At 38.5% G+C, this 17,302-nt stretch overlaps 2 protein-coding genes across 2 annotated transcripts in view; one reads left to right on the top strand and one right to left on the bottom strand.

Moving 5' to 3' along the window:
• PIP5K1B (phosphatidylinositol-4-phosphate 5-kinase type 1 beta) overlaps window positions 1-17,302 on the top strand; it is a 282,690-nt gene that overhangs the window by 95,342 nt on the left and 170,046 nt on the right. The window contains exons 2-3 of the mRNA XM_058565703.1: window positions 9,094-9,178; window positions 16,360-16,428. Coding sequence (XP_058421686.1) covers window positions 16,360-16,428 — 69 coding nt within the window. The 5' untranslated portion in view covers window positions 9,094-9,178. The remainder of the gene's footprint in view (window positions 1-9,093; window positions 9,179-16,359; window positions 16,429-17,302) is intronic.
• Window positions 11,637-12,395, bottom strand: LOC131419874 (dynein light chain roadblock-type 1-like). The gene is made up of 2 exons (XM_058565376.1): window positions 12,339-12,395; window positions 11,637-11,954 (listed from the first exon to the last, which is right to left on the bottom strand). The coding sequence occupies exons 1-2, from the start codon at window positions 12,393-12,395 to the stop codon at window positions 11,658-11,660; spliced, it is 354 nt and encodes a 117-aa protein (XP_058421359.1). The 3' UTR covers window positions 11,637-11,657.

Raw genomic sequence — 17,302 nt, 5'->3', positions numbered from 1 at the left:
ACTCAAACCTTCAGAGGCCTCCTCCAGTGTTCTTCCCATTGGTCCTTGTTGCTTTGCTTCATCAGTGTTTAATGAAGTGTTTGTTTTTATGAGAAGACCAGTAAGGACTGTGGCTAGTGTCCCTCACCTCTTGCATCTACAGGTTGGCCTACTTAGTTGGGTAATTAGGTTATTAGCCATTTTCCCCCTCATTTGGCCTCACATGAGGAGCAAACTCATCTGTGGCAAATTAAAAATACCAACTTCTATGGCCCTAGCTGGGGATTTAGAGGTTGGAAGGGTTGCTGGTGAGTAACTGGAATATGGCCCCCAAGTGTACTATATCTAAGATTTTTGGTAACTATAGTTTTAAAAAGCTCCCCTACCACCTTGTAAATTCGGAAATGCACTCTAGCTTGAGACTCACTGATGTAGAACAAGTTTTACAGGAAATAATTATGTAAATTAATATTGTTGGCTAACCTTTTGATTGCATTTACAAATTGAAAAATGCAGTGCAATATTTATTAGATAATCTTCTAATTGTTTTTTCAAATAACTAGGAGAGAGAGTGTGGTGTGGGAGAAGGAGCAGTAGATTTGAAGTCAGACAACTTCGGATCAAATTTCAGCCCTACCACCTCTTGACATGACCTCCGGGAAATTGTCCTACTCACAGCCTCAGTCTTACACTTAATAAAGAGGCTGCAGTAGACCCTGGCAACTTCCTAGTGATCTATTTAAGCTCTTTGCAAATCCCCATAGAAATGTTTGTACCAGCTCCTAGCCTATCTCCCAGTCCACACTACTTTGAGAATCATACTTCTTATGCATATCATTAGCTCATAACTGCTTTCCCACTTTCATTACAGTTTTGTATTTCATCCTGTGGCCCATCATTGGCTCATTTGTCCTCAGAGCCACTCCTCACTCTTCTCCTGGTCTGTATCAGAGGGCAGTCATCCCCTATAGGATTTATTTCTCAGGCCCCCGTTACCAGATGGTTTTCAGTGGGCTGGCCTGTGGGAGCCATAGAGAGGAATTGGCAGGTGGAGGGGGGGGGGAGAATCCAGAGTGTTCTCCCCCCTCTCTCTGTCTTGGGGGGTGTCTGCAACACTGACTGTCTTCTCCACGCCTCCAAGCATACCCCTCCTTCTGTAGTTCCAACTTGTGCCAGGCGAGCCTCACCGTGATGTCCTGGCCCCAGCTTTTTTTTTTTTTTTTTTTTTTTTTTTTTTTTGTGAGGAGATCAGCCCTGAGCTAACATCCGCCAATCCTCCTCTTTTTTTTGCTGAGGAAGACGGCCCTGGGCTAACATCGGTGCCCATCTTCCTCCACTTTATATGGGACGCCGCCACAGCATGGCTCACCAAGCAGTGCGTCGGTGCGCGCCCGGGATCCGAACCAGCGAACCCCGGGCCGCCGCAGCGGAGCGCGCGCACCTAACCGCTTGCGCCACCGGGCCGGCCCCCTGGCCCCAGCTTTTGAGGTCTGTTGACTCTCCCCCTTCATGGCGTGCCTCTAGCCCTAAGAGCAGCAATGGCTTCCTGCTGGTGTTAATCTCCGAGTTTCATCACCATATTTTGCTTAGCTTTTCGCTAACCCATCACTTTTATAACTAGTTCCATGTATTAAATTCCCTCTCTTTAACACACCCAGAATGGTTTCTCTTGTCCCTACTGGACCCTGACAACTCTGTTGAAGTGATAAAACATCTTTGCTGCCTTTACTGGTCAGCGTAGCTTAGACGATCCCAAGCCTGTGAAGCATGCTGGAAATACTGATTCCGCAGTCCCACCACTACCAGGGGTAGTGATTTAGTTGGGTGGTTTGGGTGTGTGGCCCAAGAATCGGAATTTTCAAAAAGCTCGCCCGGTGGTTCTGACGCCCAGCGCTGGTGTAGAGAACAAGAAAGCTGGGCTGAGATGGAGGTGCTTGGGGGGATCACCGTGTTCATTCATCCACTGAGGGCTTCACTTCTACAACCCAGTCTCATAGCAAGAAAGCCTGCCTTGGCAAAATTAAAACTGACTACATCCCATGGATGTTATAGGACAGTCAATTACAAGTGTTAAAACAGCACAAGCTAAATTGGAGAATGCCAAGGAATTCTTTGCCAGATTAAATAAGGTGATGTATGTGACAGCATCTTGCACATAGTTGTTACTCAATAAATGATAATGTCTTTCCTTCCCTCAAATTGGGTGAAAGCATAGAAATGTAGAAAGCTATAAAATAGTGTAAATTGGGGCCGGCCCCGTGGCTTAGTGGTTAAGTGCACGCGCTCCACTGCTGGGGGCCCGGGTTCAGATCCCAGGCGCGCACCGATGCACCGCTTCTCCCACCATGCTGAGGCCGCGTCTCACATACAGCAACTAGAAGGATGTGCAACTATGACATACAACTATCTACTGGGGCTTTGGGGGAAAAAAATAAATAAATTTTAAAAAAAGAAAAAAATAGTGTAAATTATTTATTCCTTAAGCTAACAGAATCCGGATAGTAAATACCAGAAAGGATAGATAAGCAATCAACTAGTCAAAAAATTTTCATTGCTTGACATGTATAATTGTTAGCTGAGCTGGTGTCTCAATGATCTAATGATAAGATACCATAAGTGGGTTCTGTTTAATGTCAGAAATCATTTAAGAAAATAAGTTCTAACTGGGAGTCTCACGTCATATTACATATTAACACACTTCCTAAGGAGACCTGAGTCTTATGATGATGCCCTCACTTGGCCACTAGAATTTCTGCATTCCAGGCTCTTGCCAGAGACTAAAACTGAGTTCTCCATTGTTCAATTTTTATCAAAAGGTTGATTATGAGAAATACTATTAACGGAGGACTGCCTGAAGGATATGCAGTCCATTCATTCCTCATCTAGATAGCCTAAATATTATTCATGGTTTAAGTCAAGTCATCAGATCTCCGTGTAATAACTTCTTGTCAGTTTCCCTTTACTGGGCAAGATTAATGAAAAAGACATCTATCCTTATGGAATTGTTGAACTGTGTGTTAAAAGAGAAAACTCGTGTAGGTTTCTAGACAGAGAAAACCAGTAAATTACCAACACAGGAGCATCAGACTAGCATGAAACCACTCATCTGTAAGCCAGGAAGCAAGAAGACAACAATACCATATTTATAGAGAGAGGAAAGAAAAGGACTGTGAGCCAAGAATCCTGTGCCAGCCAGAAGATCTAGTCATATGTGAGGACAAAAGAAAGACGTTTCTGCATGGAGTGACTCAAAGTGGACCAGCCATGTGCCTCTTCTGAGAAAATGACTTAAGAATTGTTCCAACCAAATGAAAATTGAATCAGAACAAAGGTGTCAGGATAGGGGAAAATGAAGTGTCAAAGAAACAATGATGAGCAACGAACCTTGTAAAACTTATGATCAAGTCTAAATAAATGATGATAATGTGACTATAGACTATAAATTGTTAATTAAGATTTCTTGAGACGGAAGAGCCATGTCGACTAAGGAGGTATTGAATAGTTTAGAATGGAGCAGTCAGTGAGAGAGTAAAATTGTTCCAAATATCTCCTCTTGTGGATGACGAAGAGAGAAGAGATGTCATGGGTTGGGCTCTTTGGAAGCAGGCACTGGGGCAGAGTTTTGGGTACAAGATGTTTATTAGGGCTCAACACCTGTGTTATGAGTTGAATTGTATCCTGCAAAAAGATATGTTGAAGTCCTTAACCCCCTGGTACCTGTGAATGTGACCTTATTTGGAAATAGAGTCTTTGCAGATGTAATTAAGTTAAGATGAGGTCATTAGGGTGGGTCCTAATCCAATAGGACTCGTGTCCTTCTAAGAAGAGGAGAATGCCATGTGAAGACAGAGACACACAGGGAGAACGCTGTGTGATGACAGAGGCAGAGACTGGAGTGATGCAGCTGCAGGCCAAGGAACGCCAAGGATCAGCAGCCACCCCTAGAAGCTAGGAAGAGGCGAGAAAGGATTCTCGCTAGAGCCTCAGGAGGAGCAGGGCCCTGCTGACACCTTGAGTTTGGACTTTAGCTGCCAGAACTGTGAGAGAATAAATTTCTGTCGTTTTAAGTCTCGCAGTTTGGACGCTAATACAAACATGGAAGGAGGAGGGAGGAAGCACAGTTGGGCAAGCAGAGGGAGACGTCAAACTCCCATGCAGGACCCACAAAGCCAGGGGCCACCTCTATGGGGAGCTGCCCGGTCACTCAGTCCGGGCAGGATGTGGACAGGACATGGGCAGCCCCAGAGAGGCCATGCCCTGGGGTGAGGTGGCTCTCTGCAGAGGCAGACCCTGAAGGGGCTGACAGCTGGAGGTGTCTGCTGACCACACTCTCAGTGGTGAGCAACCTTCGCTCCTCGAAGGGAGATCTGCGGGGCACATCCACGTCTCTACCACAGTAGGCCAAGGGAAAAATGTCTGGGTTGTGGGGATGGCATAAAGTCATTTTATTTAATAGAAAAATATAGATTTTTTAGTGATTTAAAAATAGATAACTGAGCAAATATATATTGGATAAAAATTTTTAATTAGGAGGAGGAAAAAATGGAATTATAAACTTGATTAATCCAGCAAAGAAGGAATAAGTAAAAATAAGTTCAGAAACAATAAATGTAATTAATAGTAAACAAATATGATGGAAGCAAACCAAATATAATCTTATCACAATAGATGTGAATTTGATGAAGTCCCCTTTCAAGAGACAAAGACTCCTATGTTGGCAAAAACAGAACAAAAATTCAGTTTTAACCTATTTGTGAAGAATACAGTTAAAACAAAATGACAACTAAAAAAGTTGAAGATAAAGAAATAGACAAGGATATGCAAGCATATACAAATAAAAGGAAAGCAGAAATGGGGATATTAGCATCAACTAATGGAACCCAGGACCAAAATTATTAAATAAGAAAAGATACTTTTAAGGATAAAGAGTACAATTCACAAGGACACTATTATATGTACTTCCTTTATATAGTGGCCAGCATTGTTATGCACATTTTAAGGCAAAAAACAAAAAGTGAAATACAGGAGAACATGATAAACTATAATAAGATTAGAGAATTTTAATGTATTTCTTTTATAATTTGACAAAGTAGACAATGATATAGGGTGGTAATGATACAGTGATTTTGTACCTTCTATACTGGAAATGTGTATTTTTCTCGTATCTATGGAACATTTACAAAAAATCTATTTCTATGGCCATAGGAAAAAACTTAATTTGGGGAGAAAAAGATATTTTATTCATCCCATTTTGTTGACCCAAGTGTGATAAAATAAGAAATTGGCAATGAAAGTATAATAATTAAAATGTAAATAATTGAAGTTAAGAAACTCTCTTATATGTGATTCCTGAATCAAGTTGAAAGTTAAATCCAAAATGACAAATTATCTGGAAATTAATTAAACAGAACACTTCATATCAAAACTATGGAGAGGGCTGGCCTGGTGGCGTAGCGATTAGGTTTGTGAGCTCTGTTTCAGCAGCCTGGGGTTCACAGGTTCAGATCCTGGTCGCAGACCGACTCATGCTGTGGCAGTGTCCCATATAAAGTAGAGGAAGATGGGCCTGGATATTAGCCCAGAGCCAGTCTTCCTCAGCAAAAAGAGGAGGATTGGCAATGGATGTTATCTCAGATACACACAAAAAAAACTTATGGAGAAATCATTAATATATTCAGGAATACTTTGTAGCCTAAATGCTTATGGTACTATTTTTTAAAAAGAATGAAAAATAAACTAAGTATTGCATCTAAGACATTTTTTAAAAACCAAAAGAAAGAAGATATTATTAACAATAAAAGCTAAAATTAATGGTAATGGCCACAAAACAAATAATAGAAAGGGAAACTCTGACTAATGAAAATATATATAGAACATTATATTTACAACATTAAGAATATATATACACAACATATGTAATACACACTCATGTATGCACTATAAACACACACACACAACATCAGGAATAAGGAAAAAGACATTACCCGGATCCCAAAAGGATTAAAAGAATTCAGTAAGAGAGTATTACGTGCAACTTTGTGGCAACAAGTTTAAAAATCTAAAGGAAATTGATGTTTTTCTAACAAAATATAAATTGCTAAAATTTGATCCAAAGAGAGTCTATAAATTCCAAGAAATGAATATTCATAGAAAAAATCTGAATGAACGTAAAGAGCAAATGCCTTCCAATTTTATGAAAAGTATCAATTCCTTAATATCAAAATCTGATAAAGATGGGACAACAATCATCCAATTTAAAGTTAGAGTTTATTCTAGAAATATAAGAATGATTTTGCATAATGAAATCTCTCAACGTTATATATATTGACACGGCAGAATAAAAGAGAACAATTGTATGATTATACCAACTGAGGCTGAAAATGCATTTGATACAGATGTTTCTAATAAAAAATAAAATAAAATTAGGGTATAGGAGAAAGAACTGGCTATGCTACCACAGAAACAAACGTGTTATGTTGGGTGGTGACTACTGTAGGCTTATGTTATTAATCCTGGCACCACTACTACTACTCAGCTGTTATTCAACACTGTTTTAGAAGTTCAGTAATACAATAAGAAAAAGAAGTAAGGTGTATAAATATTACAGGTGATGTGACTGAGCCTCTACCTAACAATTTTTAAAATTCTATGAGAGGATTTGGTAAAATGACTGCCTGAAAGATAATACATGAAACCCAGTCATTTTTTTTTTGTATGAATTAATTACTGGTTAGACATGCAAATAGAAAAATCCCAATTTAAAAGAGTGACAAACTAAATATCAAGGAATGAATTTAGTAAGACATAAGACAAACGCAAAAATATATAGTATTGTAGTAAAAGACATAAAATATCATTTGAAGAAATACAACTATGTTGGTTGTTGAATGAGAAAACTCAGAATTCCAAAGATATCAGTCCTTCCCACATGCGTCTATAAATTTAATATAATTCCAATCAGAATCCCAACTTGGGGGGGGGGACATGTTGTCAGATCAATCAATATGATTTTATAAAAATGTATGTGAGAAAATTGCTAAACATGGAAGAAAAATAGTTGATATGGGGAACTTGCACCAGCTGATATCAAAGCATGCTATCATATTACTATATTTAAGACAATATTATATATTAGCTCAGGAACCAACAAGTAGGTCTTTGGCATATAGTAGAGAGTCCAGAAATAGATTGAGTTATACAAGAAAATTAATGTACGCTAAAGGTGGTATATCTTTCCAGCAAGGAAAAGATAGATTATAAAGTCAATGATGTTGGGGCAATTAGCTGTCCATCTGGGGGAGAATGAGGTTAGATTCCATTTGGAGTAAAGATCCAGTGTTAAAAATAGAGCTATAAAGGTATTAGAAGAAAATATAGGAGAATACATGTATAAAATCAGGTTGGTTGTCTTACCAAGTAAGACAGTAAATCCATAATCCATAAAGGAAAAATTAGCAGATTTGACTATATAAGAATTAAAAATGTCTACATGACAAGATGCCATGAACAAAACCAAAAGGTGAAAAATAGCTTGGAACTCATATGACAGAGTTAATGTTTAATACACTAGGAGATCTTACAAATTGATTATAAAAGAAAAAAGATAAACAGCACAGTATAAAAATAAGCAAAGGGCAAGAAATGGAAATATAAATCACCAAAAACCTGTGAAAAGGATAAGCTCCATTAGTGGTAAGAGAATGTGAATTAAAACAACTGAGATGCCATTATCTGCCCATCAAGTTGGCAAACATTTTAAAGACGGCGAACATCCAGTACTGATAAGTATGTCAATAAGCAGGTACTTTTCATGACCCGTTGGACTAATTGCTTCAACCTTTTTACATAAAGGAATATAGCAGTGGTTTTTCAAATAGTTAATGCGTTTATCAAGTTTGAACCACCTTCTAGGATTCTTTCCACAGAAATAAAAGTACTAGTACTATAAAGATGTTTGAATGAGGCTATTGATTCCTCCTCTGGTTATGGTAGCCAAACCTGGAAACAGTCTGAATGTTCATCTACAAGGGAGTGGCTGATTTAATGATGGTATATCTATCTTGTGGAATGTGATACAGTTATTTAAAAATGATTTAGATATATATATTTGAAAAAATATCTAAAATATACTGGTAAGAGTTAGTGGGAGAAATAAATGTGTGTGTGTATAAACAAGCATAGGAAAGATTTGGGGAGGATATACAATAAACTGTTAACATTGGTTATCTCGGGGGGGATATGGGTAGGGCTTTTTTTTTTTTTTTTTTTTGCTGAGGAAGATTCATCCTGAGCTAACATCTGTTGCCAATCCTCCTCTTTTTTTTGCTTGAGGAAGATTTGCCCTGAGCTAACATCTGTGCCAGTCTTCCTCTATTTTGTATGTGGGTCACCGCCATAGCACGGCTACCGATGAGTAGTGTAGGTCCACACCAGGGAAGTGAACCTGGGCCACTGAAGCGGAGCCTGCCGAACTTAACCACTAGGCCACCAGGCCGGCCTCTGAACCTTATTCATTTTTACTTTATACCTCTCTGTATTTTTAAAGTTGGTTACTATGAACAAGCATGTCTTCTGTATAAAAACTTAATTATAACAAAAGAGGTTTGTTGAACTGTTCTTTGAGGTTGTGTCATCTAAACAACCCTCATGAAAATCACAATTGATTTGTCATGGGGATTATATTGAAAAATTGCCCACAATTCACATGGGGTCTCCTTTATGAAGACCCACAGGAGAAATTTCCACTCCAGCCTGAATCCCCCCATACCTGTGGTTCATTTGAGCAACTGATTTGCTTTTATCTTATGGACATTAGGCATTTAGGTAACTGATCATTTCTTCCTTTGCTGTGGCCACTAGGAATCTCGGAGTCAAACTGCAGACTGTGCAGGGTATTCAGCAACTGTATAGGGTCACATGGCTTACATTCTATGCATACCCCATACTGCCAACGTCGTCTCATTCCTCACCTTTATTTTTCCATCGCACACATTCCTTCCTTTATTTTAGTTTTAACTGATTTAATTTTATGTATCCCTATAGCCTCTCTGATCCTTTCTGGGAGATGAGGTGGAGATATGAGTAAATAATAACCAGTGATTTTTATTTTAACAGGAACCCAGGAAGGAAAACAGTCTCAACAATGAATAGGCCACCCATCACGACCAACTGCAGATGACTTGCCATTTCATTTACAAAGGTAAGGAAATAGAGTCTGTAGTTTTAGTTAATTCCAACTGACTCATTATAGAGCCCTTACCTCTTTTATTTTATATTTATTTACACATATTCTAAATCATATATCTAGTTCATAACCTTTAACTTTGACATTATCGAATTTAAAACAAACAACAAGCAAATAGAAACATGGGAAATTTTGTGAATGTCAGCGTGCCTAAAGGAACAGAAACCAGGAGATGTGGTCTCGGCTATTAATTACTGTGTGTAGTTAAATTCTTTAATAACATTAGTGTTTTCCTGATTTTGAAATGTAGCAGTGCTCACTGCAGAATACTTGGGGAGTATAGCAAAATATAAAATTGAAAACCCAAAGCGTTCATACTCCCATCATCCATGGATAATCACCAGTACTTCTGTGAACTTCTTTCCTCCTTCCTTTTATGAGTGTGTAGAAATATATATGATTATAATGTTTTTAAAAACAATGTTTTTAATCCATACTTACCTTGGCTTCCATAGTTATAAATGATACACCTTAACTGGTGCAGGAACACAGCAAGTCTAGGAACGAATAGTAATTACCACTGTGCCCACTGTAATAGCCGTTTGCAGTTTACCAGAACATCCGCAGGCAGCTCATTTTCACCCTACAGAAAAAAACCTTGAATCCAGGTGACTTTTCATGGCCTCCCTTTGTCATTATTCTCTGTTTTGTGCTGCTTAAAGGGAACTGTTTTTTAAAAAATAGAAGTTTACCTATTTCTCTCCTCCTCTTCCCTACTGTGCAGTCAGAGGGGATTTACAAAGTAATGAAAAAGACTATCTCATCATCTGTCCTTCATTCATGCCAATTAGTCAACGCCTCATTAAAGTTGTTTTTTCAAGCACCCTTCAGAGTTGCTCTCGAAGTTGTTTAGTTTTAAAAGCTGCCAAGTCTTAGAAGTGAAATTACTGAAATGGCATTCTTTAGGGAGGTCTTCATTCTGTTGGCTCTATTAAACAGTTGAAGGCTAAAGAAAATCCCACTCTTACCTATTATCATTAATACATACTAAATGAGAGACACAAACATACCCAGTATAGAAATGGGCTAAAGTTTTCTACATACAGTTCACTAAAGAGATTTCAGATAACCAAATAAACATAACAAAAATATTTGTCCTTACTGTTAATCATATAAATGCAAAATAAAATGATATTTTTGCCTGAAGTTAAATTGGTAAAATGTTTTGTTTGATTTTAAATGAAAATATTTGATGCTGGTAGAGCTATAAAGTAGATATGATATTTTACCCAGTAGTCACTGTTCTAGGAATCTATGACAGCTCAGTTAGACATGCTGCTGGAAATATAAGTGTCAGAACACAGTACAGTTTTATTTGTAACAGAAAAATAAGAAGCATCCTGAATGTCCATTAATAAATATTGAATTGAGATGCATTTTTATGATAGAATTACTCAGACATTAGAAATTGTTTCTAATTAGTATTTAGTAATGCTGAAAATGTTTATGATATAAAGTTAAGTGAAAAGGGCAAATACAAAATTGTATAGAACGTGTGATGGCAGTTTTGTTTAAAAAAATCACATTTGGAAAAGATAAGATGGTAAAATAGCCAAATATTAACTATTATTATTTCTAGGTAGTTGGATTAAAAGTGATAGTTTTATGTCTTTCTTTATATATATATATATTTTTTTTTTCCTGAGGAAGATTCACCCTGTGCTCACATCTTTTGCCAAACTTCCTCTTTTTTTTTGCTTGAGGAAAATCGTCTCTGAGCTCACACCTGAGCCAATCTTCCTCTATTTTTTGTATGTGGGATGCTGCCACAGCATGGCTGCTGAGTGATGTATGTTTGCGCCCAGGATCCAAACCAGTGAACCCGGGCTGCCAAAGCAGAGCTAGTGGAACTTGAACCACTTGGCCATGGGGCCAGCCCCTATATTTTTTTCAAATAAAATATCTGTTTTACTTTTCTTAGGGAAAAAAAACAATATTACTTTCGAAATTCTAAATTTAAAATTACTTTTAATTTTAAAATGATTGAAAAATAATGAATAATTGTACATTTGGTTAAAATAATCGAGGAGCCTTCCTCATATTTTTCGAAATTTAATTCCAAATTAGTTTACAGATAGGGTTTTTGTTTTTTTTTTTTTAATTATTTCCATTACTTTTAGTTAAAGAAAAGAGCCTTTTCCAAGGGTGACAAGGTGAATTGAAGGTCAGAAGGAAGCAGGATGTGGGTTTCTCACAACTCTTGCTCCAAAACCAGGAGGTGAAGAAAGAGGGCCCTCCCGGGAAGTCAGAGGCAACTGGCCAGCAGAGGGATGACTTTGGTGGGGTGGGCAAAGCTGCAGCCCACCGTTGGTCACTGGATTGGTCTGAGTGGGCTCTCAGGTGATTTCCACCAGCCAGTCGGTTGACATGATTAACACTATTATTCTTGGGGGGCATGAAATTAGGTAATGATGTGGGGAGCCAAGAGAGTGGCTTATTCAGTTGGATTCTGAATCACAATCAGGAAATAGTCTTTATCTGTTGCAACTATAATTTCATTTTTCTTGGAGTGAATTTGAAGGAAGAGGAGGTCATTCTGGGGGCTAATTTTGTGCATGGTGCTCCAGGCCTGCAAGAGGAAGTTGTGCATGAGGTTGGCATACTGTGTGGTGGTGGGATTGTCCGTGGTGCTCTTGATGGGAATGCCTTCTGTGTTCACCACGATGATTCCCTGCAGACCCTTTTGGCTGTGAAGTCTCTCCAGTGTCTCCTCCACCTCTGCCTCACAGAGCTGGGGTGAGGAGGAAAGCCAAGACACAGAAGCGCTTAGCCGTGCCTGACACAAATTAAGCTTCCAGGACACATTATCTGCAGATAGTTTTGAGAGCTGATTATGTCAGGAAAATGAAAATGTGGCATACTCAGTAGCATTTTACATTTAAAAAATGGCTTAACTCCTACATGGAGATTATTTCTACTGAAACACCTACAGCCTAAGTCTTTTGCATTAACGGAGGAAGTCACAAGTTGATGATACTGCCATTTACTCCATAAAGTTGCTACACCACTCGCACCTTCCAAGGAATCCTGTGTACGATGTGATTGATGGTGTGACATAAGTTATGTCTTTATCGCCTTCCTTCAGCGCCTTCCTTCAGGGGGTCAGCTCTCTTACAAGCACAAAGCACCCAGTAGATGGAATCAGATGCTGCCTACATTGATCTAATGGCATCTTGTTATCTTTCTTATAGATTTATTTATTCGTTCATTCTATAAATATTTATTGAGCACCTACTATGTGCCAGGCACAGTTAAGTGTTTGAGGTACATCAGTGAACAAAACAAACTAAAATCTCTGCCTCTGGGGAGTTTAAAGTCTTCAGGAGGAGACAGACCAGAACAAACAAAAACTCACTATAGTAGATAAGTAAACTATATAGTATGTTGGGCACTGATGAGCACTACAGAAAAAAGAGAAAAGAAAAAAGAAGGCAGGTTAAGTGGGATCAGGAGTGTGGGCACAGGGAGGAGCTGAACAGGTTGCAGTTTAAAATAGGCTGGTGGAGCTAAGCATAAAAGAGAAGTTGACATTTGAGGGAAGACCTGAAGGTGATAAGCAGGTCTCTGGGGAAGACGGTTTGGGCAGAGGGAATAGCTCCATCAAAAGCCTTAGTGCAGCAGTGTTCCGGTGTGTTTGAGGAACAACAGAGAGTATCTGAAGCAGAGTGAGTGAGGGGGACTGAGGGGAGGTACTCAGGGGAGCTGAGGTCGGAGAAGGAATGGGAAGAGGATGGGTAAATCATATAGGGCCTCACAGGCCATTGTAAGGACTTTGGCTTTTACTCTGGGTGAAATGGAAAATCATTGTAGGGTCTTAAGGGAAGAGTGGCATGATCTCATTAGGTTTAAGGACAGATCACTCTGGCTACTATAGTAAGAGTAGATTGTAGGAGGGCAAGAGTGGCACCAGCAAGCCCTACTGGAGGCCATGCAAGTCATCCACGCATGAGAAGATGATGGCTCTGCCCAGGAACATGCAGCAGGGGTGGTGAGAGGTGATTGGATTCTGCATGTCTTGCAAAAGCTTTGCTGACACATTGACTGTGGTATAAAAGAAGGAGGACTCCAAGATTTGGGGCCTGAACAGCAAAAAGTTGGAGAGGCCATTAACTGAGATGGGGAAGGTATAAGTGAAGGAAATTTGGGAGAGAATATCAGGAATTCTGTTTTAAATTTGCTGAATTTTAGGTGTCTATTTGATATCTAAGAGATATCAAGAAGACAATTGGATATGCAAGTCTGGAGTTCAAAGAGAGATCTAGATGGTGTTTAGAGATCCCAAAGAGAGTATGAATAGAGAAGAGAACCAGGGACTCAGTCCTGGACAGTCTGACACTAAGAGTTTAGGGAGAGAGGAAAAGGAACCAATTAAGAAGGCTGAAATGTTACCAAGAAGTTAGTCGGGGCGGAAATAAAACCAAGATAGTATGGTGCTCTAGAAGCCAAGTGAAGAAAATTAAGGAAGAGGGAGTGATCATCTGTGTCAGTAATCTGATAGGTCAGGCAGAATGGGGGCTTAGAATTAGCCACTGGTTTTGGCAACGTGGAGGTCATTGGTGACCTAGATGAGGACATTCTTAGGGCAGTGGTGGGAGCAAAACCATGACTGGAGTGTGTTAGAGAAGATGGGAAAAGGAATCGGGGATTGAGAGTAGAGACATCTTTTTCAAGGAGTAGAGATATCTTTTTCAAGGAGTTTTTCGACAAGGGGGAATAGGAAATGAGGGGGAAGTGGAATCAAGAGAAGGCTTTCTCTTTTTAAGGTGGAAGAAATGGCAGAATGCTGATGGGAATGAAATAGAGCGAAAAATTGGTGATGAAGAGAGAAAGGGGAGAATTGCAGGAGTGATGTCCTTGAATCAGTGAGAGGTGATGGGATCTGCACAATTTATTTATTTATTTTTTATTTATTTATTTATTTTTTTTTTTGTGAGGAAGATCAGCCCTGAGCTAACATCCGTGCTAATCCTCATCTTTTTGCTGAGGAAGACCGGCTCTGAGCTAACATCCATTGCCAATCCTCATCCTTTTTTTCCCCCAAAGCCCCAGTAAATAGTTGTATGTCGTAGTTGCACATCCTTCTAGTTGCTGTATGTGGGACGCGGCCTCAGCATGGCCGGAGAAGCAGTGCGTCGGTGCGCGCCCGGGATCTGAACCCGGGCCGCCAGTAGTGGAGTGCGCGCACTTAACCGCTAAGCCAAGGGGCCGGCCTGGGATCTGCACAATTTAAATAAGCTTTTTATGTTTGGGAATTCTTAACTTTTGTCACACTCATTGTGACAAAATCAACTATTGTTTAAGTGAATTAAGCAGATACAGCATGGGAAGCAGTAGTGTATGAAACATCTGTCCTTGAAAACTCCCTGTTCTAATATGGACAAATTGAATGGACACAAGTGGAATGGAAAATTTATCTAAGAGGATGGTTTGATTGGTGGGCAGTAATAGGTCTGATGAGGTTGGCTCAGCATGATCCATTCTTTCATTTTCTTGGATGGTAGTGTGGGTGAACTCAGTCATTTAGTTCCAGTGCAGAAAAATGGCTGATAAATTCTTAGGTTTAGGACATGCTATATTTATTAAAAGCCCAGAATTTAAAATATGCTTCAAAGGCTTATGAGAAAGTCATAAGTTTTATCCCTCCTTGGTGTATAGAATGCTCTTCATACAGTTTAACTTAAGACCCTTAAATATCATGGTTCCTTGATTATGTAGTTACCCTTGTTTACCACATAAGTAACTGGCTTTAAAAATTCAGATGAATTATAAGTTAAATGCAAAAATCTTATCATTAAAAAGTGAGATGAACATATGTTTAAACATGTGATAATCTCCCAATGAAAAAAAAAATTACCTAACAGCATTGGAAGAAATCACAAAAGTAGTCAGTGGTTTTGAGTATGAAAAATATAAAACTTCTTCATGTCATAATTATAAAGCAAAAGACAGCAGCATGGAAAATATTAATAATGCACTTGGAAACAGATTAATAACCTTAATACATAAAAATCAATAAGGAAACCACTAATATCAATAACCATAATAGGTGAAAATCAATAACTAAAACACTAAGACCCCAATAGGTAAATGACCAAAACAATAAAAAACTCAAAAGAAGAAATACAAAAAGCTAAAAAAAGATATACAGACAATGTTAACCTTCACTACTAATTTTCAAAGATGCAAATTAAAATCGAGATGCTTTCTTTCACCTGTCAAATTAGCAAAGATAATTAAAATCATAATAGTCACTGCTAAGCGTGTAATGAAACCAGCTCCCACTCACTGCTGATAGTGTGAATGGGTATATTCTTCTTGGAAAGAAATTTGGCAATATGTAGTAAGAGCTTTCAATTTTTTAATGACCTAGTGATTCTAGGAATCTAGTCCAAGAAAACATTGAAGTTGGATAAAGATAGAAGCATAAAATAATTATTGTTGTGTTATTTGTAGAAGCAAAATCCTTAGACCACATCAACTATCCTTCAATATTCACATTATTAACTAAACTATTAACACACAATTGTGTTCACATAGTGATGTATCTTACAACTAGAAAAAATTATTCTTACGATGAGATTTTTATAATCAAGTGGGAAAATGTTTATTACGTAAATGTTCAGTGAAAAATGCTGGGTAAAATGGTATCATAATGTTTTTAGTATGAAAGTGCATGAAACAAAAGGTGGAAACAAATATGCCAAAGTGTGAATAGTGGAGTTGCCCGAGGGCAGTAGAATTGAGTAATTTTTTTTGTTCTTATTCATATTTTTTGGTACTTTCCAGGTATTTTTACAGGAAGCATCTATAACCAGAAGAAAAGTTTTTTAAAAAAGGGCTTTGTAGAAAGAAACTTATACACATGATATGGGCTTTGACTTCCCTAGCATCTTTCTTAGAGCATATGGAGTAAAACATACTACCAAAATGATTTAGAAGTAAAGATTTATTTTCGAAAGATTGGGAAACAAAGATTTTTTTTAGTATTTTGAGAAATCTCTTTCTTTCTTGGAGACAACAGCAATAACAACAAAAACGTGATTAACCAAAATAGACCCTCTAGTTAACAATATTATTAGCATATTGTATTTCAGAGTAGAGTTGTAAATTCAAATAGGTTCATTTTTCTCTCGTAGATGTCGTCTGCTGCTGAAAATGGAGATGCAGCACCTGGGAAACAAAACGAAGAAAAAACCTATAAAAAGGTGAGTGAGTGTTTTATTCTCTTTGTTCAGCTCAGAAAGAGGAGCACTTTTATGGTTTGGAATGTTAATATTGTCACAGGCCTTTCCTTCCTCCAAAGCAGTTGTATGTGAGTTACTGCCTTAATTCCTATTGCTGCTGCAACAAATTACCACAAACTTAGTGACTTAAACAACACAAATGTATTATCTTACAATTCTATAGGTCACAGGTCTGACATGAGTCTCACTGGGCCAAGATCTAGGTGTCTACCGGGGTGCGTTCCTTTCTGGAGGCTCTAGGGGAGAGTCCATTCCCTTGTCTTTTCCAGCATCTCGAGGCCACCTGCATTCTCTGTATCCTTATTCCCTTCCAACTTCAAAGCCAGCTAAGACCAGTCTTTCTTAGGCTATATCACTCTGACACTTTAAAGGACCCTTGTGATTACATTGAGCCTTCCTGGATAATCCAGGATAATCTCTTTATTTTAAAGTCAGCTGATTAGCAACCTTAATTTCCTCTGCAACCTTAACTCCTTGTTTCTGTATAACCTAACATATTCACAGGTCACAAGATAAGGATATGGACCTCTGTGGGGGCCATTTTTCTGTCTACCACACTTACCATGATATAGAACATTGCAGAAGGCAGTTATTTGAAGACGCTTCTTATTCCTAAGAAGAAGGCCCTTGTGGGTGTGCAGTGTTCTGTGTCTGGTATGTGAATCCTTTAATTAACTCACTACTTTCCACCACAATTTTGAACATTTTCTACCTTTGTATTTTTTTTTCTCTCTTTTTTTTTATTTGTGAGGAAGGTTAGCCCTGAGCTAACATCCATTGCCAATCCTCCTCTTTTTGCCAAGGAAGATCAGCCCTGGGCTAAAATCCGTGCCCA

The sequence above is a fragment of the Diceros bicornis genome, chromosome 22 (assembly GCF_020826845.1).
Source record: "Diceros bicornis minor isolate mBicDic1 chromosome 22, mDicBic1.mat.cur, whole genome shotgun sequence".
In the NCBI taxonomy this organism is placed as follows: Eukaryota; Metazoa; Chordata; class Mammalia; order Perissodactyla; family Rhinocerotidae; genus Diceros; species Diceros bicornis.
Note: the sequence above shows the minus strand (reverse complement) of the source record. Positions and strands in the feature narration are given on the sequence as shown.

What these genes read in the sequence shown, in the direction of transcription:
- LOC131419874 (XM_058565376.1), bottom strand. Translation starts at nt 12,395, where the DNA reads ATGCCATTAGATCAATGTAGGCAGCATCTGATTCCATCTACTGGGTGC. An exon ending in CTACTGGGTGCTTTGTGCTT is followed by an intron (nt 11,955 to 12,338) that starts GTAAGAGAGCTG and finishes TCCTCACCCCAG; the next exon opens with CTCTGTGAGGCAGAGGTGGA.